This window comes from Anopheles funestus, chromosome 3RL (genome assembly GCF_943734845.2).
Source record: "Anopheles funestus chromosome 3RL, idAnoFuneDA-416_04, whole genome shotgun sequence".
Lineage (NCBI taxonomy): Eukaryota > Metazoa > Arthropoda > Insecta > Diptera > Culicidae > Anopheles > Anopheles funestus.
This window is the reverse complement of record NC_064599.1, coordinates 63,804,868-63,831,189: the sequence shown is the minus strand read 5'-3', so window position 1 is coordinate 63,831,189 and position 26,322 is coordinate 63,804,868. Positions and strand designations below refer to the sequence as shown.

Genomic DNA, 26,322 nt, shown 5'->3' with positions numbered 1-26,322 from the left:
GATGAACCCTGACAGGAAAATGTTTCTACCCCGACGTCGCCACCTTACGGAACGTCAAATTGATAATAGCTCCACAAAGTTTGGAGCTGCCTGTGGCCTTCGGGGTGAAGTTGTCACATTTGACACATTTGGACAGTCGGAAACGGCCCACACAATCGCGCGCACAATCGTGGGCTATACGTACGGTTGTCCATGTGGTCCGATGGGCGGCTGGGATGAGTGTGACCACACTTTCTCGCAGGCGTCCAAGGAAGTTTACTACAACAGATGGGATGTCTTTTGCAAAAAAAAAGCCACCACCGTCAAGCTGGTTGCAGCGTCAGAGCACAAGTCAGACACGCGCGCGCGCGACCCACAACAAGGGTACAAAAATCTGTTTTTGGCGGAAGGAATGCACCATTTTTTCTTGTTGAAAGTATTACCAGGAAATTTATCGGGTCGTAAATTTTCATTACCATCGTCAACTGTTTCGGTGAGCGATCGCGTCTCGCTGTCTCGGTCGATTTTCGGTGAGCTATGGGAAGTGGGTTTTTTTGTAGTTCCCTCCCTATCACTGACGTGAATGCAGGCCGCCATAATGTTACCATGTTTGGGATGCTCTTATTTCGTGAGTTTGCTGCTGCAGAGAGTAGTTCGTGGCTGTCGTTATAATAATGGTGCTGGATTACCATGATCTTCTGTCACTTCTAGGAGATTACTCGAAATGCACTTTTTGGGAGGATCGATTTGTAAACGATTAAAAGTCGACACCAACACAGTGGAGGAAACGATACTGCAGTGGAGGATCAGAATTTCAAGATTTGGCAATGAGATGATTCAATAAGGATATTGCAACTTGTCCAATTTTATTACGTTGAGTTGTATATTTTTATAGCTCGCTTTATAGAAACCAACTTACAAAAAAACACAAAGAACGATAACCCGAAAGTTATAAAATGAATGATTGAATACTTTGACTGACATGATCATAAAACTGAAAATGGTATTTCATGTTTATTCTAACGAAACTAAAATTCCTTTCTTAATGGTGAAAATGTTTAGCATTTCAACAGTGAACTCTTTTATTCAATCCATTACGAAAGGCAGAAGTTTAGCAATAGCACAAAATGGAATTGTTGCTTACAAATACCTTCCAATTACACACAAACAAACTATTTTTCTCGTTTCAACGCTGGCCCAATACAAAATATGCCAGCTTAAAAAAAAGAACGCGAATAATTCCGCAATCACTCATCACCCGATCGTTCTTTCCGGGCCTCCACTCATGGTTAGATCGCAGCAATGGTGCTCTTTTAGGACGCACCCCCGTATTTTGCAAAATAGCAATTTGACAGATCGGTTAAGCGGTTTATAAACACAGCACCGTTCATCCGCCCTGTACCATCCATTCGTCGACGGAAAGCACCGCTTCACAACGATCGATTCAATATTACTATGTTGCGATTATGTTTGCAATCTCGGCGTGCTCGTTTTCGGGTGTGCGTGTGATTTGAAGCGCACCAAATTTAAAACACGATCCACATTGTGCCTGTAAGGATGGGAGAAGTTCTGACTTGTTTTTTGTGGTTTAGACGAGCGGACGACCTATTGCACGACTTGAAGTTTTCGCAAAGTTAGAGACGATTCGCTTTACATCAGAGTTTTGGTTGAGGCAAACACATTCCAGTTTCATCGCACGATCGTAACTGTGTTGATGCACCAAACATAACCCAAACTGCCAGAAGAACTTTGGGTCTTACAAATAGGGCTCTCAAAGTCGTACTCTTCACTGGCTATTTAAATTCAAGCTGCAAGTGGCATCGGCGTGCTCACGACTTTGCTAAATACTGCCGCTGCCGTACCAGCTAGACAGACGGGAGTCGTTTTTTTTTGCCACGCGGTTACACTCCCAGATTAAAGCGAACTAACTGCTCCTGTCCAGGGCAGGTAGGCTTACTGAGCAAAAGCACCAACCAACCGGGCGCACAATATGCGAATACGTAATAAATCAAAATTAATTGACACCAGTCACACAATTTTTTTTTTTTTCGTTCTGCCTCTCCTGGATATCAACTTCGACGACAACCAAAGGCAGGAGGGTGCTTCGGATCAGAAGGGTGGCAATAAAGCCACCAGCAGCAGTAGGCCAATGGGTTACTACAAAACACGACGCCACAGCAGTAGTTGCGAAATCTGGCAAAAATATCGTGAGAGATCCGTTGATCACTTTCAGATATTTGGTGTTCGATTCGAAGGACGATAACATTAATCCACATCGACAGTCTATACTGATCAGGTCTACTGTGGACAACAAGATCATGGAGGCAAGCGTTTGGCTTGAAGCTGCTAGAATCTACATCACTTTCATCGGCTCAGGCGGGGCAGAGTTGGTGGACTTCCGCTGTGATTGATCGGCTTTTGGGGTCATTGAGCCAAGCCTCCATACAGCTCAAAAAACCAGGAGGAAGAAAGCGACCATTTGCGCGATGTACGGCAGTCTCAGTGCGATTAATCTTGGCACGCACGCGACAACAAGCGCTCAAGTGGAACATGGGTCTGGGCGGAGATGGGGGCCTGTGCGATCTTTTCCTCGACATGTTTTGAGATGCCGGGCAGGAATTCATCTCCCTCCCGTTTGGATATCGCACAATCGTCGTGATTCTCTCTACGCTTGCACAGAAGCCAATCCCGACGGCAAGACTCTTTGGTACCGCCACCGCTTGGTGGTGATTTTTCCGATCTTCCCGTCTGATAGCGGTAAGACAGGCGCCGAAGTGTTTGGACTTGGGAATCGCAAACCCAATCTCTTTGTGAGTGTGTGTGCGGGTTTGTTGGCGTTTTGTGAAGTTGTTGAAGACTGCGGGGTTACGACGACTTACTCCCGTGCGCGAAGTAACTATAATTAGATGCACTCCACCCAGAGGCGACATCTTCGGATGGGGTGTGTTGCACCATACGGAATCACCGGGAGCGTGTCAATGATCGTGACACGTCTTTGCGATACAACTTTCCTTTTCAAATCATACAACAGTAAGTGGTTGCTTCTTGGCATATTTCGAGAGATTTGAACGAAAAACTTGAATCTTTTCTCGCCGAAGAACTGAACTGGACTGAGTGGCTAGGGAAACACATCGAACAAGGAAACGTTTAGAAACATTCTTACACAAAACGAGGCAAAATGAACTTGGGCACAGCACACGATAATTCGTTTTCTTAACGGTGGCACGGTTGACGTAACTGAAACACAATTACTGCACGCTTGGACACTGCCTACACAACATATGACACTCGTCTGAAGCACGCTGCCGCTTGCGCCCGTAGCAGGCCGAGGGCTACAGCCCGGGCTTAGTTGATAAGATGCAGTAGGCGCCCAACATACGTTGCAGCCTATACCGAAAAATTGCGATACTGCCTCATCGAAGCTGTGCGTGCTTCATCGCCCACTGATAACACACACACACGTTGCATACGCAAGGTGAACGATAAACGGTAAAACTTCACGCACTCGGAAACGTACACTATCACACGGCCGTGCAACAAAACAAAGCGCAACACACAAAAACCAAATTTTGCGGTTTCGTTAAGAAAGTTATCCCGAGATGCTCAATCGTTTTGGGGTACGCGGGTTTATGACTTTTTTGTTTGTGGAAATTGAGGAAAAAAACGCGAAACTTAGCACCAACAAATACGAGTCGCGAATGTTAAGAGCCCGTCAGAGCGCCCGGTCGGTCGATCCGCTGCAGTCCGCGTCTTGGCTCGATCTGTCAACGGGCGATCACAACAAAGTGCACGCACAATTCTCATGCTCCAACGTGTGTTTCGCTCTCCATCCCTCTCTGTCGCTCTCTCTCTCTGCTTCGGTTGGGGATCATTTCGCTCTTTTGCGAACTCTCCCGCGAGCATAAACATAGTTTAGTTTTGTGGAGCATAAACCGCCCTTAAATTTAAGCGACAAACCCCAACCAACAAGGTAAATTGAAAGGTGACTTAAGTTAGGTTTTTGAAGCGGCAATTCGCTCTAAAAGAGCAACACTGAGCGGTTGTAATTTGCCATCTCTCCCGAGTAAGCTAAACAAACCGGCTTAATAAACAGCTTCTCTTTCGACTCGCGATGGATGAAAGTGATTTTTTCTTGAGTAAATAAGTGGTTTGTGGGTTGACTGCAAAGTTTGTGAGCAGTTAAAATAAAAGCATGTACAGAGCGGCTCAAAGAAAATAATAACAACTTGGAAGAAAAAAAAAACTATTTAAGATAAGTTCAAGCTGCGAATGAAATAAATCACGGTAGCAAAGCCATGTGAATGATCACAATAATTTTTCAACTCACATTTCCCCACTGGCAAAAAAAGGTATTTGTTTTCATTGTGGTTAATATTTTTTCAGCTTCCCAAAGACAAGAAGTGGGCATGAAAAAACATCCCATCTTCCCCGTAAAAAAAATATGCACGATTAGCAGATTGTGGTAGCGACACATTGAAAACAAATAACTTCCATCATCCGGGGTGCATTGTTTACGCGCCAGCACTACATTTATCCCATCCGACAATGTGGGACCAGACGTGGAAAATTGTCACTCGTCAGGAGTCACATCCAGCGAAGAAAAGGGAAACAGAACGATAATGAACACGTTCGTTGCGAAAATAAATAAACGGACCAATAAACTGGCTGGGCAGGAAGTGTCGTGAAGACGCCGATTAAATTGGATCCCGTATTAAAAAAGCACAGCATGAATGAATGGCGGACAACACGAAACAACAAGGCTGCTGTAAATGGCCGTATCATTTCTTGCAATAATATTTTGAATACCGAATGGTTGAATTTCCCGTCCCCGATGGCCAGTTTACGGAGGTTGGACGGTGTTTAATTAGTGTAAATTCCATTGTCGGAACGAACATATATAAAAGGTTTCTCCGAGTGCTTTTAATTTAAATTCAAAGCTCATAAACTTAAAAATAAAAACCCACGAACGGAAATTGGATAATGCGCCTTGTTACAAGATCTTTTTTTTAAATTCAGGTTAATTCTTGCCGGATATTACCGAACAAAGAAGTTATATTCTTCAGCTCATTTGCATTACTGACCGGAAAAAGGGTGACTATTGATTGGAAGGAGCTCGTAACGGAAACGCAAATCGTTCAAAAGTGGAGCACAAATTGAAACAAACAAAAAAAAACAAGTCCACGTTAACTTGTTTTCATTCGAACTAGTAATACAATTTCCAAGTTTTGCCCAGCGCAGATGAAAGTACATTGCTAACCTATATTTGTTAAAAACATTTTAAAACATGCTGCAGTATGTCTAGACATTGGCAAGAATATTGTAAACACTGCCAACAAAGCCATGGCATTGATTCGTGCAAACCAGTCCCTTCCTTATCGCCACCGGTGTCCCTCACCCAAACGGTGCTAGACACCGGAAGAGATGCACTTGCGTAGACTTGCCTTCCGTTCGGTCCTCACTAACTGTGCAGTCCACTCATCGGGTGAGCGTTGGCGATGTGCATTGACCCCTTATCATAAATTATCATAAACGAGTGAGGTACGTTGTAAACTTGCCCACTAGCCGTCACTGTGAGCGGTGTTAATTTGAGTTTATATCCACGTAACGGACCTTTCGACAGACACCCACTGTCTGGTGGACTGGCACGACAGACGGGCCCGAAAGGATGCTCTTGCCAGTCGAAAGCAAACGGTAAGAGCCCAATAAGCCCATACAAGAAAAAAAAACTTACAAACAACACGCACATCATTGAACGCGCGAGAAGAGGGCTTTGGTTCTAGCGGATGGGATGGAGGAAAAACAGTTTCCTTCCCTCGGTATGGTAAAGTCTTTTGGCAGCGGTAAAATGTGTTTGCTGCCCACGCGTAGCAAATGGAACGAGACTTGCCATCCGCCACAAATTATGTTGACCATCAAGGTAAGAGGCAAACATCATCATGCACGTTGAACGGATCCGTCTTTGGGGCTCGAAGCATTTAATGGGAATGCCGAATGCAAGGGCGTCCCAGTTGTGGTTGTTCGATGGTTCTACATTTGGGCATTCGTTGGGTGATTTTTTTATAACGCAACATAAAAAAGAATAAAAGAATTAAGATACTCGAAACAATTTCCTAACAGCTTTTTTTTTAGAGTTTTTGGTTTTGTTTTGTAAAAAAAAGTAAAGCTTTAAAAGCTCATTTTTATGTGTTTTCGCTTACACTTACACAGGAAAATCCTCTAAATTATAACCAACGAAACATGATCTCCATACTGAACGGCAAATCAAACAATCATCAACCTTGCATATGCAGGCGAGGGAACGATACTTGAAATGCGCATTAAACCCTTTTCGTATCATGTTGCCGTCAGCAGTTTAGAACTTTCAGAACTTTCCGCCAGAGTGCGCCCTATGTCCCCTTGATTCATTAGCCGGCCGCGGGAAGCGATCGTTTTTTTCTTCAGTTTTCTCTGATGCAAGCTTCAAGTGGTGCCCAATCCAGCCCAAAAACGGTTGATGATGGGCGTTGATTATGCGCTGATGGGAATGATGCATTGGTTTGCATCTCCGATGCCCTTTTCGGTTTCTGCATTTACCGTGGCGCCGTTTGTGTCGGTTTCGGTACGTACCCGGGGACCCGGATGTATCGTTTACTTTTATGAATTGAAATAAAACAAGAACCGGACCGATGATTGGGGCAAGATTGCGGCATTTGTGCTTTGGTGTGTTGTATGAGCGGTGGATTGTTTGCGCTCTCCTTATCCTTTACCAGAAGGGAGGGAACATTGGGAGCGACGTGGTAGAATCTCAAGACGAGCCGGTCAAACGATCGGTCATCAAGATGAGAGTTCTTAATTAGAGACAGTCGTCCGACAGTATGTGATCATGGGAAAGACAAAGAGTTACAAATGCTTAAATTCATATAAATGTTTTCTAAAGGGTGCCTTAAAACTTACAGATCCTTATTGTGTACGACGATCGTTAGATGATTAGAGGAAACTGGGCATTTTCAAAATGAACTTACCTGTAAAGAGAAGAAAAATAAAAGAGTTATTAGATTATATTCAATTTAACTAGTACGAAAGAAGTAGATTAACACAAATATATTTTTTTTCTTTCACGGTAATTTAAGTCTTTTGTTCACATTAAACACACGACACGTAGATCATTTTACATTGCATGTCATGTGCTTCTGATACAAATAATACGATGTAATGCAACACTCGGTTCATTTGTCCGCACGTCCTCTGCTGATATGAGAAACCTTCCCCATTATCGATGAAATCAGATGCAGCGAGAAAAGATTTAGAGCAGAGGAATATTATTTTATTACGTACAATCTCCTACTGAGGAAAAGAGAGAGCTTAAAAGGGCGCAATATAGTATTGAATAACGTGATATGTGCGAGTAGATTGAAAGTAATTTAAGGCGACATGTAGTGCGTCAATTGTAACGAGAGAACTCACATTATAGCAAAGCAGCAAGCGTATTAAAGGGAAAAGGTACGCTTTCCACGATAATCAAGTGTACGATTGAGGCAGAAATGCAGCCTGGTGAAAGGAAAATCACACATTCCGTCGGGAAACTGACTGCAACTTTCAGTGATCCATCTCAGCATTACGATATAGATTTTCTTACTTTCACCGAATGGCAGTATAAGACAGCGTGATAAGTGATATAGGAAGAAGCACACAAAATGCATCATTCCATTCCTTCAAAACTTAAGTCGCTTCTTGTTATTGTTGATGCTAGACATGATATCTAACCAAAAAACCAAACAAATTATCCAACACGTAAGAACCGTTCGTGCACACATCAGAAACCTTGAGATTGGTGGCTGTGCATTCGAAAGTCTATTGCCCGACAACCTTTCGTACGTGAAGTTAGTCTCCACTTGCGCACGGCTATATTTGAAAACATTTCCGGTAGCGCTAGGTTAGTTAATTCTTCTACCGTGCAGCGGACCAGCTGGCTGCCGTGAGAGAGAGCATGCTGTAATTCTATTTCTTGCGAATTAAATCACCAGATCTCGTTTACCAGATGTACTAACGGCTGTGATGCAGCACGCACTAAGTGCAACAAGAAAAGAAAAATCGCACCAAGCGCAGCGAGAAACAACGATCGAACGTTGATAATCCGCGAAGTTATGCGCTTCTTGCACACTTCTCGGTGAGCGTTAGCAAAGCAGATGATGAAAGATGCAATAAAAAGGGGCGCAATTGAAATGCAAAGCTAGTGCAGTGAAATGTAACAAAACGCATAAAAGGTCGGCTTTAGCGTACAGAAGAGCTGAATCGTGTGCCTGAAGGTGATTTTAATTTGTTAAGATGCAACTCCACGATGCTGCACACGCGTGGCCTTCGTTTCGACAGCTGTGCAGATGCTAAGTGGGAAGAAAATGAGATTGACACGTTCCACGATAGGATGTAAGGGAATGCGCTATTATATTTGCAGCAGAAGGGATTGATTGCAGTGCAGTCTTGCTGGAAGAGAAGGATTTATGCCGGTAACAACTATGGCGGGCAAAGTTGGCAAAGAGTCATGACTAATAACTTCACTCATAATAATTGACAGAAGTCGTTTGATGTCAGTTCTATTTCTTCGATCCAGTAGGAATCAATTGTAAACATTTTCAGTGTATACTTTTTTATACTTTATTGGAAGAGATCACCTTGCAACTCAACCAAACAACCAATGTTTTATGTATATCCTCAACCCAATAGTTCGTTGGTTCAATGACCCAATAAAGGAAAATTGGGCTTCAAAATGAGAGAGACCAACCCGAAGTATATTATAAAGCCAACGCACTGCAACCCACAGCTTCAGACCTCCACAATCCAGACTCCACACTAATGCATCTTTTACATGAGCGGCAGTTTTGTGCTTAGACGAAATGAGTACAAGGTGTTCCGTATTCAAAGATAAGTCAGACAATTTAATAAAAACAAAAAAAAATCACACGAACCAGAATACAAACTGCACACATTTCCGATAGAAACATAAAATGGGTGTGTGCAAGTAGAGAAATAAAAAAAAGAGCTTATATATTCATCTTGCCAACTCCAACAGTCCTCGCACGCGCATCGTCCTGTCGATTATGTGAAATGGAAAGAAAAAAAATGTTATAATGTGGGCAGGTACGTTGCACTTTTAGTCGAACCTACTTGGACGCCTCCTCACTTTGCAACAAAGCAAAAACCAGCGACTTTTATGCAAATGGTTCGCGCGACTTCGTGGGCTCGATTTTATGAGGTGCGCAGTACTGAAGCTTCTACCCAGGCCGGGTGTTGCACCGGATGGATTCGTGGTTAAGCAATGTTTCGTGGTCTGTTTTTATTTTCCCTCGCTAACACGCTACTGGTAAGATCTGCGTTGCGAAAGAATGTTCGCACCTTCGCGATTTAGTTTGGTGCAGCGAGCTGAATGTGCCAATTGCGCTTCTTGGGGCTATACAGCTTTATGGAAATTGGTTAGAATTTATGATCATTTGAATCTTTGCAGGTGATGTTGTTTGTACAAACAGAAGTAAAGCACAGTGTTTTTAATCGGTATCGGTAAATGGAAATTTAATTATAATTTAAGCTAAAGCAACCTAACATCATTAACCTGCAGAGTCACAAGCACTTAAGCAAAGGTAAGCTGACCATTAGGGCTCGGCTAATTGTTGGTTGGTCCGGTAAAGCGGGACATACTGCTAGAAAATATCGAACGCAAAACAGAAACCCCTTCTAATGATATTAAAAATCATAAAGTCGATTAAACTGTGAGACGGAATAAAGCACCCCTGCTCGCTACGTCCCTTTCCAACTTTATCCCAAACATGCAAACTGCATTGATACAACATTATTTAGGCGAGTTCCAATTTTGCAATGCGCATTTCAACCGGTCAACACAAATAGCATTCAAATCGGGCACGGAAATACGCGAAGAAACCTCGAGGGAATCCAATCCACATTTCACATCGGCCGGTGGTTCATGTAGCTGGCCCGAACTGCTGCTGCCACCCGTATCTTTCTGTTATCTTTCGCGAGAAATCAAAATAAACCAACCGCAGTCCGTGCCCATGGTAACCTTTCAAACTTACGACATTTACGACTGTTTCAATTTCCACATTCTACTGCAAGGCACAGATCGATTTGCAGCTGTTGTTGCCGTTACAGTTTCATTACGTTACGCATAGAACGGCTTGATGTTTGGGATGTCCGTTGGAGCTGGTTTCATATCTTCGATAGGTAATCGACGCATTGCCGTTTTCCCGTTTTCCAACGTTTTGTTGCTTGGAGGGTCGTTGCGAAATTGAGTAGAACCCGGGTGTTTGCGGGTATTTTACCTGACACTTTGAGCAGAAAATCACCCATGGATGGATAGTAAAATAGTAAATTCATTTTTGTAAATAAAGTATTTTATAGTACCAAAGCTCTCCCAGCTGTTCTGGATAGTCTCAGTCCCAATAGCCTTAAAGATTTTTGTGATCAATAAAATAGGATTCTGAGTTTAGTTGAACCGGAATGAGGTAATTAATTCCAGATTATTAAACAAGATTCCCTAACCCTAGAATAGCTCCGATGAATTCGTAGTAAGGTAGATTATCATTAAGTCAGTAACTGTGTAAGTAATTCTACATTTCGAATTCCAACTCGGATAAAAGGGCAATGGTATTTTCTGGATTCTTCAACTCGAGAATTAATCTGGAAATTGTGGCAGTTCGATCGCAGATTACGTAAATTGCATATCCGGATGCAACTAACTAAGAGGGTGTGTCGATGACATTCGTGTATAAAGCAACAAAGAGGATTTTGCAGAGGAAAACATAAGTGGCTAAGAAGAAATACCACAAAACCTTTCAGTGTGCTAATGGATGGAGATCAGTTTAACAACTCTCTCCTAGTGCGCTACTTTGTTGCATCTTGTCCCATTAGCGGCATTTGCAGTCTACAACAATGTCAGAATGTTTCTCTTATTTCCCATGACTCAGTCGGCAGCCAGTCGGCAAACTGTCTGGTAATTTGTAACCGGTGGTTGACCAAGCGTGACATTGTTTTTTTGTGTGTGTTTCCCTTTTTCTCTCAAAAGAAAAAAAAATAACATGCAATACGTTCCCTTCCCAAACCATCTCAATTAACGTGTTCAACATCTCAGAAAATAATAATGATGCATTTTTATTAATTTGTCCTCGAGTGGGCCACCCGAAATTAGTATGCAATTATGCCCATTCATACCAGCGGAGTCTCGGTCCAACGGAAGAATGGAAATGAATACTGTCGTTGTCTGTAATGTGATGGAGTCTGGCCGATGGTTCAAAAATCTCACAACCGCATACACATCATGAATCGCACATTTTTGTTCATGATTTTCAAAACCGGGTATACAACGCCATCCATGTCGAGTTACTGGTAGTAAGGGCATACGGCATTGGGAGGCAATTCATACGGTTGTCAACAAGCAACAAGAGCGACAAAACAAATAAAAACAAACATGAATACCGCAACAGAAATAAAGGTTCGCTGACATCAACTAGACCCAGGATATTCAAGTAGTCAAACCCATGTTTAAATACAAAACCATCAAAGCTCACCAGTTACATCAGCATACTTTGTAAAAGGTTACACATTTGAGCTTTGTTTTATGTTCGTTTATTTTATACGCTCAAACTGGAAAGTTTATGACAATAAACAACGTTCTTGAGCAGCATTGATTGGTCCATAAAAGCTACGACTGTAAACGCATGTTAATTTTGAGACCACCAAAGCAGGAACAAAATAGAAAGGTATTTAAGAAAGAGACACAAAAAAAACTTGTCCTTTATGAGTTATTTAAAAAAAAACACTACACACACTCGTGGGATAAAATATTAATCTTGATTGTACCGCAAATAAGTGTCATTAGAACGTTTATCGAGATTTGATTGATTGAAGATTGCATCTAACGCACGATCACCGTTGATGCATATCCGCTGGTGCTCGCCACAGCTGGAACTTCACATTAGGTCAACAATCATGCTTGAACAACAACATTCTATCATTCATTGGCCCGTGGATCACCCCCGCTCCATGCAATGTAGGTTTAAAAATAAAATTCCCATTCTCCAGTATATGCTCTTGATCCGATCTGGAGTTGATTGGCACACGATTGCATTAATTAATTAAACCGCGCGAGGTTGAACGCAGCGCTGAAGCCATCGCCTCCAGTGTTTGAGACGATGGTCTATCAAGATTTTTGCATGTTGATTAGAACTCTCGGCTCGGTTATTTAGTATAATTTTATGCTTAAGCTGACACCAAGTGTACACACCTTGGATTACCTCGCAGGGGTTTTTTTATTAAACATTACTCGACTGGCTTCCGTTTTTAATTGTAGTGTAATTTTGTATCACATGTTGTGTGTCTCGTCAGGGATTAAATTATTTATAATTAAACGTTAGTCATTTTTTAAAATTAGTTTTCTATTTTGCATTAAATGAATATCTAAGCAAGATTAATTGAGGGTAAGCCAAGCTATTTTCTACTTAAAATATATCATGACTAAATTTAGCATTTTGGAGACTACATTAGTTTAAATCGACCTTAAAGTGTGATGTATGTAAATCACTCCCGCCATTTGTATTCGTTAAGAAATGATTTATCAAAATTATCTCTTTTTATTTGTAAATTACCGTAGAAAACAAGTATCATAACTGTACATTAATTATACTAAAAATTATGTCACAGAAATTGCTAAGGCATTTCGTCAACCGTTGCTATCCGTTGTAACAACCTTATGTTATCAGTACATTGATAAACTTGCATACAATAAAAATATGGCGTCATCACAAAATTAAAACATTAATATATACAAAGATAAATTGTTGAACACAGTGTTTTGAAATCTTTTACCGTGCACTTAAAAATGAATGATACGATTATCATCTTCACACGGTAATCATTGTAAATTTATTAATCTTTTGCCTTCCTTATTAGCACATCCCACATGCCCCCGGAGCAACGGTTCGCCGATATCTTCACCTACTACGGAAGTATGGGATGGTTAGAAAGAGATTCTACCATCATAAAAAATGTTCATCCCTTCCGGTGCGTGATGTCATGCTGCTTGGCCAAGTAGCCGCAGCCCGTTTGGCTACTCGTTACTCGTACAGTGTTGCAACCTGATTGTTTGTGTGTGTGCTTGTGGAGTGAATTATACGACAGTGTCAAAGCTTAATCAAGCGTAATAGCTTTTCACGGCAGGCAGTAACATACAACCAACCAGCGCTGCTTCCATGTGGGATAGGACGCTATAGATGCACAGCTGGAATCGGACCGAATGCTGCGAGGGTTTCCATTTCCTGGAGCACTTGTGCCAGAATCGGAGGCCAAAGAACAGCAGCAACATCTATGCGTTAGAGAGATGGAATGGATCCATGGAATCGATGGTGCACTGCATGCAAACTATCACAACTACTGGTCCGTCTCAACTACTGCTTCGCTCGCTATGGCCAAGCTACGATCGCTCGTACGCGAATAATGTGCGTGATGATGATGCACCGGCAGGAAGCCGTCTGTAGGAAAGCGACCACGCGAGAATAAATTAAACGAGTTTATTATTAACTGTCACCAGCTAACCACACCGCAGCACAAGGGATGGCCGGATTCTGGACCGCGGATTGGTTCCGTTGCACGCAAACGTTTGTGTAGCCCCGAACGCCGCCGGCCTTCGCCCGTGTGCAGCAACAAATCTCTATTTTCACTGCAACAATACTTTGGGCTGGTCAACTTCAAGTCGGCGCGATATTCTCTTGGGATGGGCGGGTACATACACGTAAACAGTGGGGTCGCTCTCTAGGTGATAATTGGAATAATAATTGCATTTTATGCACCGATGTGTCCCTGCGGGCGATGAGCTTTACAATCAGCTGTTTTATGCGAAACATATGGGCAGGTGACAAGACAACATTGCAAAAGATGATTCATCGCTTAAACTGATCTTCAACACAAAAAAGCCATTATAATTTAGTTTGTGTTTTAAAATTTTAAAACAAGATTTTAAAATAGTTATATAAATTCAAAAATTAAAATACACTAAATATTACGGATAGATCTATCGGACATAAAAAGATTAGAACTGATAAAATTCAACGACCCTTCTACAGCATGGTGAAAGTTTCTGAAAGGCACGTGCCATTTCTAACAGCCCTCAAAACTGCCCTAAACTGCCAGAAGGAAAGAACACTCTGCCACTTTTGCCAAACGAATTAGGCTAATCGATTGTTCGACCGCGCCATGTAAGAGGTAATTGACTTCAATTAAGATACAAATGCTTTTTACGATCGACTTCTTGCACCGGTCGTGCCCCCTGATCGCCGGCAGGCAAAGTTTGCAACCACACGATGTGGTGCGATTGATGATAAACCCTTTTAAGACTTGTTTGCCGAAACGGTGGCCAGGGAAATGGCAACAAAAGCGCAGTGTTTACACTGCAGCATGCAAATAATGGTAACCGGATAGCGTTGTGTTACGGCAACAGGTCGCGAACGGTTGTTTGCCTGAGTGAGGGTTGGAATGGTTTATAGTCCGGTAGCGCTTAAGTAACAAAACGCATACAATTGTCGTAAGCATTAGTTTATCTGAATGCAATAAAACAAAGTACGGATATGTGTACAGTTGGCTCTAGACTAAAATGCGTTATATTTCAAGAAATTATTTTTTTTTTCAAAGAACGAAATATGATACCATACTCCACAGCTCGATGACGAGTACGAACCGATCAATCACAAAATAAAACATAATTCGTTTACACATGTTACGGTACTAGGTTTCCTATTTTGACAAGCAGCGCACCTCATCATGCCAAGCTCTCCACAAAACAGGCAGACAAACAATGTCAAACATGACAGCCTTGCAGTCCGACATAGCTATGCGTCATCGGTTGCCCAAGATCGCATTGACGCGTCTCTCTACCCAGACCGCACGATGCAGCCAGAATCCTCCGAGATTGAGATGTCGATTTGCGTACTCCTCTTTTGCCACACTCAAACTCACACACAAGTTCCGTTGCACCAAAGCAACCGTCATTGGACTTTGCTTCCGCTAGCCAACCCTATCCTCCAGTATCCAGTAACTTCCAAGCCGCATATCGCAGCACTTCCCAAAGAGTCTGTGTGTCGTTCTTGACTTTTACAAGTACCTCAGTCCGCACACCATGAACTCTCCATCCGCGCTAGATGCATGACGGTCATTCCAGCGCCGTGTCTAATTTCAATTTAAATTCAATCACGGATTTCGCTCCGCTTGCATGCAGCGGAGCCTGCGTTTATTCCGCTATCTGGGAACGGAGATACATTGGCCATTCTATTTCTGTTTGGTAAAGTCGTAGAGTCTAATCATGCAGACGTTTAAATGAAACCAGAAACACTTCACGGAGGCGTTGCACATTTCCTTTGTTATGCTTTATACCAAATTGTGTAAAGATATATGAGTTTTGCAAAAAATAAAACACTAATTAACTGTACTTTTTTGCTCCAAGAACAAGAATACAGTAATATGTAATCAAAAAAGACCTTCCAGATTGCGATCTAGGAAAAATTGCTACAAGGCCTCAGCTCGTGCAAGGCGGAACACACAAGATTACAAGGTTGCGTTGATCATAACTGCCTAAATCTTTGCACGCACTTGCTAGTTGCAAATAGTAAGCCGTCTCTTGACCGCCCATATCTAGGCCCTTTATCTTTATCCAACTAATTGAGGACATTTTCTCCGCCGCTATGATGCGCTCCACATTCGTCGACAATCGGAATGTTTTGTATAAATACTGACTCTAGTGTGAATCAGTCTAATCCGTTGCACCGGAGCAGTCAGTTTGGATGTGGTTCTAACGCTTGAGCGAGCGGCAGTGTTTAGTTGCAATTTGTAGTGAAAGGATCAGTTGAAACGAATCATGTCCAGAAACATCGTGTTGTGGTGGGTTTCGGTGGGAAGGTGTACAGCTAAAAGAGGAAGGTAGTGATACGTTTGTTCTTTTTTGTGCAGTTTTCTAGTGGTGTTTGCATTCGGGTGTACCATCGGCCGAAAGCTGGAGTGCAATGAACATCGGGAAACGGAATGCGAAATCTCCAACTTTACCATAGTGGAATCGATGGATTTGTCCGAGTTTGAGTTCCCCGATCATCCGCATCTTGCGTTCGGTACCTATCCACTTTCGGACGACTCGACGTATGTCGTCACTATCGGCAAGGAGCTGGCTGATCGTCTACAGTCTACGGAGAAACTAGAGATACAAAACGTTTCCCTTCAGACGATGGTGCTTTGGACGAATCTGCGCTCGTTGGATGCGTCCCACAACTACTTCTTCGAGATGATCGTTGAACCGGGCCAGAACTATCAGCTGCGCGAATTGAACCTCAGCTACAATCGTTTCCAGTCGATCGATTTCGTGCAAGCATTGCCCGCGCTGCGCACGCTCGATCTCAGACACAACTATCTGGAGTCGCTTAGCTTTTCGCTGTTCGATATGGCCACCGAGCTGTGGAAGCTGAATCTGGCCAACAACCGCATCCAGACGATCTCGACCGATGGGTCACTGCATCTGCCGCGCCTTTCGACCCTGCTGTTGCACGACAACCTACTGAGCGTTCTGGATGCAAGTGAATGGCGTTTCAGCATGCTCCAGGAGTTGAACGTGGCGCGCAACCGATTGCGCTATCTAAGCATGTGCGAGGTAAACCATTCCTTCCCACATCTGCAGACGCTGTACATGGACGAGAACCGTTGGGAGTGTGGACACCTGAACGCCACCATTCGTCAGCTTCATCAGCTCGGTGTAAAGCCGATGGCGTATTACGACACAGAGGACCAAGAACATTGCAACAAAGCTATCGACGAAATCTGCTGCTATTAAGGGACCACAGAAGAATGTCCATTTGGCGTTCGACACATGCACCTTTAAACTCTTGTATTCCTCTTGTCACTCAAAGCATTAATAAATTCAGCCCGACACTTGATGGGCTGTTGGTCCAATCGATTCAATGCATCTCGGAACATGATTTATTGCACATCAGCATAAGGCTATCGCTTACTTCTGATGGGTAGTGCAAGAGCATCAATCTCGTTATCAGGATCTCTTGAGCAACTGAGGTCAAATCTAGTGGCGGAAGGAATTTCTTTGTTTTCAGGCTTGCTAGAAGCAATAGTAGAACGTTTCGCCCTTAAATGAAGCTTTTTTTAAATCGTGTATCTCCGCCTTCATTCGCCAAAGAGCAACGCTAGGTGCAGCACGATAACCTTGGACTTCAGCACGTCTAACATGGAAATGCAATTTACGGACAAAAAAAAATAAGAACAAGTACAACCAATGAGACAGTCATCACGACATCCCAACTGACGGGAGTGTTTCATATCGTGTAAGTACAAATTAGTTCAAGGCACCACGAAATGTGTTTTAATTATCAATCATCATAACGTTTGTATCTTAATACTGTGTTCTATTATAATACGATGTGTTAGAATGTTAATATAAGCTCACCTAACTCTTTCTAGTTTCAAACACGTAACAATTCCTCGACATTTCTGGATGACCTGGTGCATGGATGGAATTTCTGAAGATCTTTTTCATTTTATACATACCACAGATATGAGACAATTTTTTATTCTAGTCTACCCAGCAACCACACATGGTAAACAGAATCTTTACGACTTCATGTGACTAGTGTTGTGTACTGAGTTCGGGAGCTACATTGAGGCCTCGCCTCAATGTAGTGAGGCCTCTGAGGTAGCTCTTTTATTTTCTGCATGTAGCTCCGCACTCTCCGTTTTCTTCGAACGCTGTACCCACGGAATGCTATGAAACACGTTGTTTTTGTTAGTGTACGTTAGCTAAATGTGAGCAGACCAGAGCTTCTCGCTCTAGTAGCTTTGATTGTTAGTTTGACAGAGCGAGAAAGCATTAAGATTTTCGTACTGGGGATAGGCCTAATACACGAAGAGTGCAGAGCGAAAACAATTTTTTTTATGCATGTAGATCCGTACTCTTCTTTTTTTCGCGCTCGGAGTATAATGAAACACGTTGTCTTTGAAAGTGTGCATTAACTAAATCTAAACTGACGACGATCTACTTCCGCATGTGGACTAAACTGTACCAAAATTTTTTTAATATTTTTTGTATGTGTGTGTTTTTTTTTTAATATTATATTAATTAACGATATCAATGAAGGTCAGAGCATTATTAAATTTAGGAATTTAAAATATATTTGAATTTTATGAATAAAAATTTGCTTAAATTACTGATCTTTTCCATTCCACTCCACACTCCGTATCTAACAAGAAAAACTAGCATGCTTTCTCCTTTTGCCAAACTAACAATCAAGCCTATCAAAGAGAGAAGTCATGTTTGTTTGCTGGTAGCTCTGTACTCCGCACTTTGTACTCACTTGCACTCTGCACACATACCCTGCGCAAGTGAGTGCGGAGCTACATGGAGCGCTCACCTCGCAGATGTTAGAGAGCTCTCGCCCTCTCCTCTTCAAAAAGAGCTACTTAGTACAACACTACATGTGACGTTGTCATCTGTCATAAATTGTCTCTTTTTTTGCGTTACATCTCCACACGATCTCCGAAACGTGAACCGAGTGCGCAAGTATGTGTAAATGAAACATCCGGCTCGAAAGTGCTTTTCTCGTATCATAAAGCAACTCAATTCCAGCATCGTCCGTCATATGACGAAGTCGCCACAGAAGGAATGCCACACTCGCATAAAGAAATATGCAAATTCGATCGATTTCTGCTCACCATGCGCATTATTTCTGTACGGGTGCAACTTTGAATGGTAGTTTTTGCACACAAATGGTTTCATTCGTCTAGCGTGAATAACAAAGTAGAAATGTATCTTGTTTGAAATTTAATAGCATCTAAACTATTTTTTTCACTCAAAACGATACAGACTTCTACCATAGAATATCGATATTCTTTGTATTTTTTTCATTTATTTTATGAAGTGTTTATTATTCAACTTTTCAAAACCATTTGCAAAACAGCATTAAAGGAGTCACAAAATTAAATTAATCGCATTCAATATATCATCAATTTATTATTCAAATTTCAAACCAGCACTGTAGGCGTATTGCAAATAAATCACATAAAGGCTAGTTTTTGTTTTGCCAGATACAAACTTACACAAACCTAACAAACGATTGGTTTTGTACGGATACTGCATTCCATGCGTAGAATGAACACCTGCACACATTATCCACAATCGTCCGTTCCGTATTAGTAAGAGGCTTAACCGTAAATGTAATTGCCAAATTATGGTAAGCCAAAGCCTTTCACTCGTTTAACACGGATTCCGCGAACTCTTTGTTGGATACGGTAGATGTGACTCACACCGAAAAGAGTATTTTATGCACCACTAGCATTGGCTACCGGCAGCATATACTCATAAGTATCATTTTGTGTTACAAAGAGCTGGACAAAGTGTACACCAGTTACCAGTTACTCGAAGATTATGCCAATGATCTGGAAATTATAGATTGCAAGCCGAAGGAACCAAGCCTAGTTTGTCGTGGATTAAGCCCATGGCATACACAAAGCTTGAGGCAACGCCCCAAAAACGGAGCAGAAGCCATAAGCAGTTGTTGAGGTATAGGGCCCTTGAAAGTAGTGCACATAATCGGTCATTATCTGGTAGCATAACTGGGACTAAATATGAAACACGTCGCAAGTTTTAAAGTGATCGATCATAAGAAATTGCATTGTTTTCTTGGTTATAGACAGGTACTGAAATATCCTTATCTATTTATCAACTTACAAGTTTCTTTAATGCCTCAGTTTGAACACAAAATCTTTCAGCCAAATGAATTATGTTTACGCTCACAAAAAATAGACGATGCTTTTAATTGCTGCGCTTCGTCGCTTGTTTATGCATTTCAATGTACGTTCCAATCCGAATCATAAACATCGTTGTTGAGCATTAAATCAACAAAACCATCCCAATCCGATGGATATCAGCCAACTGTTTTATGCTGTTTGAAGTTCAAAAAACATAACTACATCCCAATAAAAGCACCCCAATAGTGGCATACATCCAACCTCACTTCGCACTGTGCCAACATAAAGAGTAGGTCACATTGTTTTCTCACAGTAAAAGGAGAAGAAAAAAATGTCCACCGTAATTCTTTTCCACACTCGCTCAGCTTGGTACGAACGAAGTTCCATTGAAAACGTGGACCTTCTCAATCTTTGGACGCGAAATCGAAAAGATATATCCACGAAATGTGAGATTGCGTAACGCGTTGACCACCAACCATTCCATTAAGCATTCTTCTATCGGGTGTTTTTGAGTCTTGCTCAGGAGACGAGGGAACAAACATAAACAAATCTGAGCACCAATAATTCATCCATCTATTTCCAACTTTTTTTTACATCCCCATCCGTTTGCCCTATTGCGAGTGATTCAATGTTGAATGAAAACATACCATAAAACCCCACTCAGAAACGTTTCTTCCCTTGCGCAGACAGCATGCTAGTGATAAGATTATGTTTTCAAACGGTACACGCAACGCGATATGTCACAGACATTCAGTTGCATTGAACCTTAAACGTAAAACCGTCTACGGAACTTCAAAAACTCCCCTGCAGGCTCAGTTCCGAACGAGACTAATCGTCGCCATGAAGAAAGTGAGCAGTTCTGAGCGATCGAGATGTTTGGTTGGAATGGTGACCCATAAATCTGGACCGCGTAATGAAAGCAAAACTACGTAAAACCAACCAAACGTAGAATGTCATTTTGCGTTCACAATGCTCCAGCGCGTATGTTGGGTTAACCTTCGCGCCCGAAACACACTGCGCTTGAACACCCTTTAAAGATCATGATTTATGATATTCGGATGCCAGCGAACCGAAGTTCAACGTAAAGTGCCACGAAGTCTCCGTGGAATCTCTCACCCTTTCTCTCTGTATTGTGGTAAATGGACATGAGAAATGTAGCCATAAGAAGACCTTCAAACGTGGTAGAGTGGCTTTGTTGAATAAATGGTAAAACAAAAGTCATAATTACATTCTTCTGAGTGCCACAGCGAATGAACCCATTCGGTTCTTCTTGGGCCACTTATGCAACGTGTGAGATGGCTGATGTCAGAGACTGTAGTGTCACCGGCCCGGTTAGATCTGATACTGCCACCCCATATACCACCGCTAAATCATGACTCATCGAATTTCGTTGGGGAACCGTGTTTTGAACCGGCTGTGTGGATGCTTTACTTGCATCAGAGTGCGCCGAGTGTAGATGTAGGCAAATGATAAATGTAGCAGAAAATACCATCAACCACAGATTCCACTCTTCCCGGGGTGCATTATCCTAACACGCGTTAGTCGGCAAAGGAGGGTTGGCTGACGATGATGAATAAATAGTACCAGCAAGGGTTATTTAGGATCAACAGACGACGGCGCACACACGGCGAGAACCTACTCTGCTCGTGCACTTGTGACTGCACCCTTGCATCGTCACGCTTCGTCCACAATACGCGAGATGGCAGCACTGGTGTGAGCGAAAACAGCTGACACGAATCTTGCAGGAACATACACCACGAGCTACCAAACCAACTCGTAACGTTCATTACTTGAAAGATTCCACGCCAGTGACATCGCACCAACATACATACGGTCAGGCGGAAGGGCAAAACTAATTTATGCGCACGCAGCGCGAGTCGTTAAATTTAATATTGCCCCCAATTTTCGATGCACTTTCACACGGCGAGTAGCAATAGTAACAACAGCAGCAGCTGATCAAAGGGAATAAACATTTGCTGTGATGCGTGTTGAGTGTAGAGCGCAAAGACACCCTAAAGGGCCACATTGCTAGCATCTTGTACAATGGAATTTATGTGTCAAACTTATGCTGCATGTACTGAGAAATAAGGGATCTCGATGCAGTGGATGTGTTCACCAAGGTGGGACAGTGTTGAATGGTTTAACAAGAGATACTTTATTACCTCATGTCTACTAACATTATTTTGGTGTCGTTGTACTCTGTATATATATAAATAATTTCAAGCTTTGGTAATCGAGCTTTGGTCCTCAATGGGAGTCTTTAATAAAAATAAAATCAGTTCTTAGCAGTTTGGCATACTATTCTACATTTGGGTCGAAAACATTAAGCAGTTTTTATATGTTTCAAAATCCAAAAGCACCCTAGCATCTTGCTATACATATATTCTTTTCTATGGAGATTGAGTGCATCGTTCCCGGGGCATTCAGAGTGCATTTTAAAATTTTTATCTACGGTCAAGTCAACAAACACTCTCAGTAGCTTGAAACTTCCATTAACTAGCCCCAGCATTCCTGTTTGCATTCCAGTTCTTCTTCCACATACCAAAAACCGAGACGCTGTTTGTAAAATTACACGCCCCAGCTGACGTGCACCGAAACACCAATAGATATGGACGATGGTCTAGATTTCCTGAAACACCTTCTGGAAATTGGTAAATGTGTTTCGCCAGTCACAGCAGAGGGCCTTGCGATGTGTGTGTATGTTTCATTTCGATTACGTGTTTCGTTTACTTGCGCAGTGAATTTATGATCTTTTCTCCCTTTTTAAACATAACACCAGCAATGGACCTTACGGTGAAGATTTCACTTTGAATATAATGAGAACCTGAACCCTGCAGAGCTTCACAACCGTACCAACAAAGCTGCTGTGCTTGGCCCGACTTGACACGTGATGGCGCAAGTTGCAGTACATGTGATGATGCAAAAAATATTAGATTTCCTATCAAGAGACTCGTTGGATACAGACGGAAATGTTACTCCCTTTTGGTTGCCTTTGAACCTTTAAACGTGCCTCACGTTTCAGTGTCCTGTGCTCGCTTTGAAAGGATTTGCAAAGTGCATATCGAAACGGTACGACACCAGACCGCATTGCTATGAACTTTATGGTGAACCTTTGGGTAGTAGAAACAGTAGAAAGATTTTCTGAATAAAATCAGGTCATCCAAGAACACTTCTAGGATTTTCTGCAGAATTTCTGGACAACCAATACCAACAACATCAGTAGGGTTTCTAGTTTCATTTACTGATATAATGGAAGGAATAAAACATTTAACATGATGTTTTGTGTTTTCGATTAAATATTTATGACATTAAGAAAAGTTTATAACTGTTTGTCTAAAATTAAAAAAAAATGCCAACAAGATGAAGGCCCCAACAGAGTCGTATAAATATTAATTTATTTTAGACTTGAATACTTTTTCTGATTTTGACTGGTTTTGCGTAACGTTGACTGTAATTAGTATGTACAATGAGCTACTTACAAGCAATCAAGAACTACCACAGAAACAGCAACCGAGTCCAAATTTATCACAGTTTATTTTTCCAACAAAACCTCAACCACTGCTACCATGGTACGGGAAGTCATGTTCCCTAGGTCCCATTTGGTTGTGTCGGTCGGTGCTGATAATGCACACAAACCAGTACCACCAGTCACCGTACAAAAATGCAATCCACATAAACATTAAACTTACCCGTCCAGTTCGTTTATTGCACCGGTCTCGGAAAGATGAGACGAGAGAACACGGCCAAACATTGGATTGCGTCTTGCCTTTTTATCTTCCTGCTCCACATATCTCTTCAGTTCTACATCCCACAGCCTTTCCTCACCAACCACTCTCGATATGCTCGTTGGCAGTGGTGATGCAGTAAAGTCAAACAACCACCGTTCACGGATTTTTTGGTCGTCGGCAGGCACTCTCCGGCACGCACAGTGAAGCATAAAACTCAAACTGCCAAAAGCATAATCAGCTCGGTTGCTCTCCGAAAGGGCATTTCGGTACAGAACGCGTAACAACCAAACCAAGTCGAAATCGAAAGTAAACAAAACAGCACATGCGGACGAGAATGGAAAGGAGAAACGAGAAGCTACAAATTCACGGGCTCACGAGCGCAAACGAGCCACAGGGCTAAAAGGGACCATCAGCATTGCTGGTCCAGAGCGAACCATACTTTTCCGGGATTTTACGGGTTTTTTCTGTGTGTACAAGGTTTGCCTTTTTTATGTAGCTTTCCTTGTTCTTTGTCCAGTGCGATTCAAGCAGAGAGCAGATGTTTTATATCAAATTAACCAATTAACCAGCGGCTATGCGCTGAATGCTGTTCAAATTCACTGTGTTGCGTAATGGTTGCTACATTCACAGTGACCCTACGAGCCCTCAAAATCATTCTCTTGCCGTTGCCAAACCGGTCAAAAAGAATAATCGTTATGAAGCGTATGAGATGAAGTGTCAAAATCAAACGATTAGAAAGTCTGTTTTGTTTCTGGTTCATTGTACAACCGACAGTATGATAGAAAGGAAAATTATGAAAAACAAAGTATAACACATCAACTACAAATAACAAATAATACTCATAAATAACTTATTTTTTATTCTTTTTTACTTTAAGTAAGACTATTTACTTAAAATGAAAAAAAAAAATCATGGAAAAGTTCAATTGTTTTATAAAATTAAGTAAGAAAACCTTAAGACACCAATAAGAGATTAAAAACTACAATAATTGACCTAAACAATGGACTTAGCTTAAAAAAAAACACACATGATTGTTATGCTCATCCAGTTTGTAAGAAGTTTTGCAAAACAAATATGTGACTAATACATGTTAAAATCAAAAATAAATCCCCTGGCGGTGAGCACCGACTAAAGTTCCATGTGAAATATGATTAAAAATAGAACCACATACACGCACAATGCCTGCGGCCTAAGCCGGGTTGCATCTTCAACATTTTGCCTCTTTCAGGGACTACAGAATGGTAGGATGAATCATTGATTGTCTTGCAATCTTTCCACCACAAAAAAAAACAAGAACCCACAAGACCGAGAATGGATGTCGATCATAATCGATACTTTGCTGCACTTCTGGGAAGAGAGCATCGAATGGGAACCGACCATGATTAGTTTTGTGTGGAAGGAAATTCTCCTTTCCCGTGACCGGCTGATGCAAACGCGTACCGAGATGAACTCTGCCCAAAACAACATCTTGTTGGATGTGGTGCAATAGGAAATCCAAAGATTACGGCCCCGCTCTCTTACACACAGTGCCTTTGCGGGGGGAACGTAAGGACTGGATTTTTCAAAGCAGTTATTAATAGCGTTTCGAAGAATCATGTTTATCACCTCCACCGCCGAATGTATGCTCTGCATCGTATCCCTTGTTCGGTTAGGAACGTTGTCTAGCGAAACACACACACCATGTGTTGTTTGGGTCGGCTGCAACCAGGGAAACTGTACGAAACAAGTTTGGTTTGCCAGCCATCATCGGGTTTGCTTACTTTACAGTCATTGGCACAACACTACTAACCTCAATTTCAACTTCAACCTGCCGTACAGTGTGGCAGTATCGAATGCAAATCCAGTCCGGGCAGTGTCGTGAGGTTTTCGACTAATACACGAACCAGACGCGGACGAAACGTGGGCAAAATTTTAAAGGCCATCGTAAATGGCCGAATCGATTGTAGTCGATCAAATTGACGTGTGTGTGTTTACATGGGGAAGAAATCATTACCACTGATCGATCAGATCAACCAGCCGGTGTTATTTATGATTAGATCAAAGAATGTTACAGATTTGTACATTTCTTGCGCTAAGATCTTTCTTTTGTTTTAAGGTTATTTTTAAATGTGTTACAAAAAGGAAAAAAATATAAGAAAAATAAAAGCACTTTTTTGTGAGGAATATTTAAAATATATTATGAGAAAATTTGGTTTCCAAGGATCCAATGATTTTTTTCTGTTTTCAAGCCGATAGCTTCTTATCATCTCCTTTCTATCAGCAGCACAAAGAAGGAAACATTATCTTTTTGTTTTGTTGTTGTGCATATTTTACCCCGGCAATCAAACATGCGAAACCGACTCCGTGTCAAATTCCTTTCTAATGGTCCAAAATCTAACATTCCCATACGGGGTGGATCTGATCACGCAAAAAGAAACAAACAAACGGCGCCGTCCGTTTTGTTTGACAGATAATATATCTTTCCCTTCTCTTCAGCATCTTTAGCACTGCCGGGTTTTAACCCTGAGCACAAGGCGTGCAAGAAATTCCAACCATAGCCAACCATTCATACATATGGGTTTTGAAATGTTTAATCAGAAGATTTGTCGTGCTCTTTACAACAAACAAACAGATTTTAAGGTCCGCGCTAGTGATGCTGGGTGGTACGTCACACGAAGGCATGCGGTGATGCTAAAATGCCTTAAACAAAACGGAGGTAATAAACAAACTGTTTTTTGCCTTACTGAGACACCCACGAGTTTCTGAGAGGTTATCTGTGGATGTAGCAACCGAAGACATTCATCATTGATGTTCTATTGGCAGTATGTCAAAGTGAAGTTCAAGTGTTTGAAGACAAAAATATTATCGG

At 41.9% G+C, this 26,322-nt stretch overlaps 2 protein-coding genes across 9 annotated transcripts in view; one reads left to right on the top strand and one right to left on the bottom strand.

Annotated features, from left to right (window-relative positions):
* The window catches only part of LOC125766872 (focal adhesion kinase 1), an 82,836-nt gene that overhangs the window by 22,246 nt on the left and 34,268 nt on the right, over window positions 1-26,322 (bottom strand). For 3 of the 8 annotated variants that reach the window (XM_049432934.1, XM_049432933.1, XM_049432936.1), the window contains exon 1: window positions 3,143-4,346. The exons of 3 other annotated variants lie outside the window; for them this stretch is intronic. The gene's annotated coding sequence lies outside the window, so the exon portion shown is untranslated. Of the gene's footprint in view, window positions 1-3,142; window positions 4,351-26,322 lie in introns of those variants that run through there. 2 more of the 8 variants (XM_049432937.1, XM_049432938.1) reach the window with 2 other exon arrangements.
* On the top strand, window positions 14,689-16,953 carry LOC125766895 (leucine-rich repeat protein SHOC-2-like). Its single transcript, XM_049432991.1, has 2 exons — window positions 14,689-15,888; window positions 15,958-16,953. Exons 1-2 carry the CDS (start codon window positions 15,866-15,868, stop codon window positions 16,823-16,825), a joined length of 891 nt encoding a protein of 296 aa, XP_049288948.1. The 5' UTR covers window positions 14,689-15,865; the 3' UTR covers window positions 16,826-16,953.

Coding starts and splice junctions, on each gene's coding strand:
- LOC125766895 (XM_049432991.1), top strand. CDS start 15,866: ATGTCCAGAAACATCGTGTTGTG. Junction 15,889..15,957: donor TCCAGAAACATCGTGTTGTG/GTGGGTTTCGGT, acceptor TTTTTTGTGCAG/TTTTCTAGTGGTGTTTGCAT.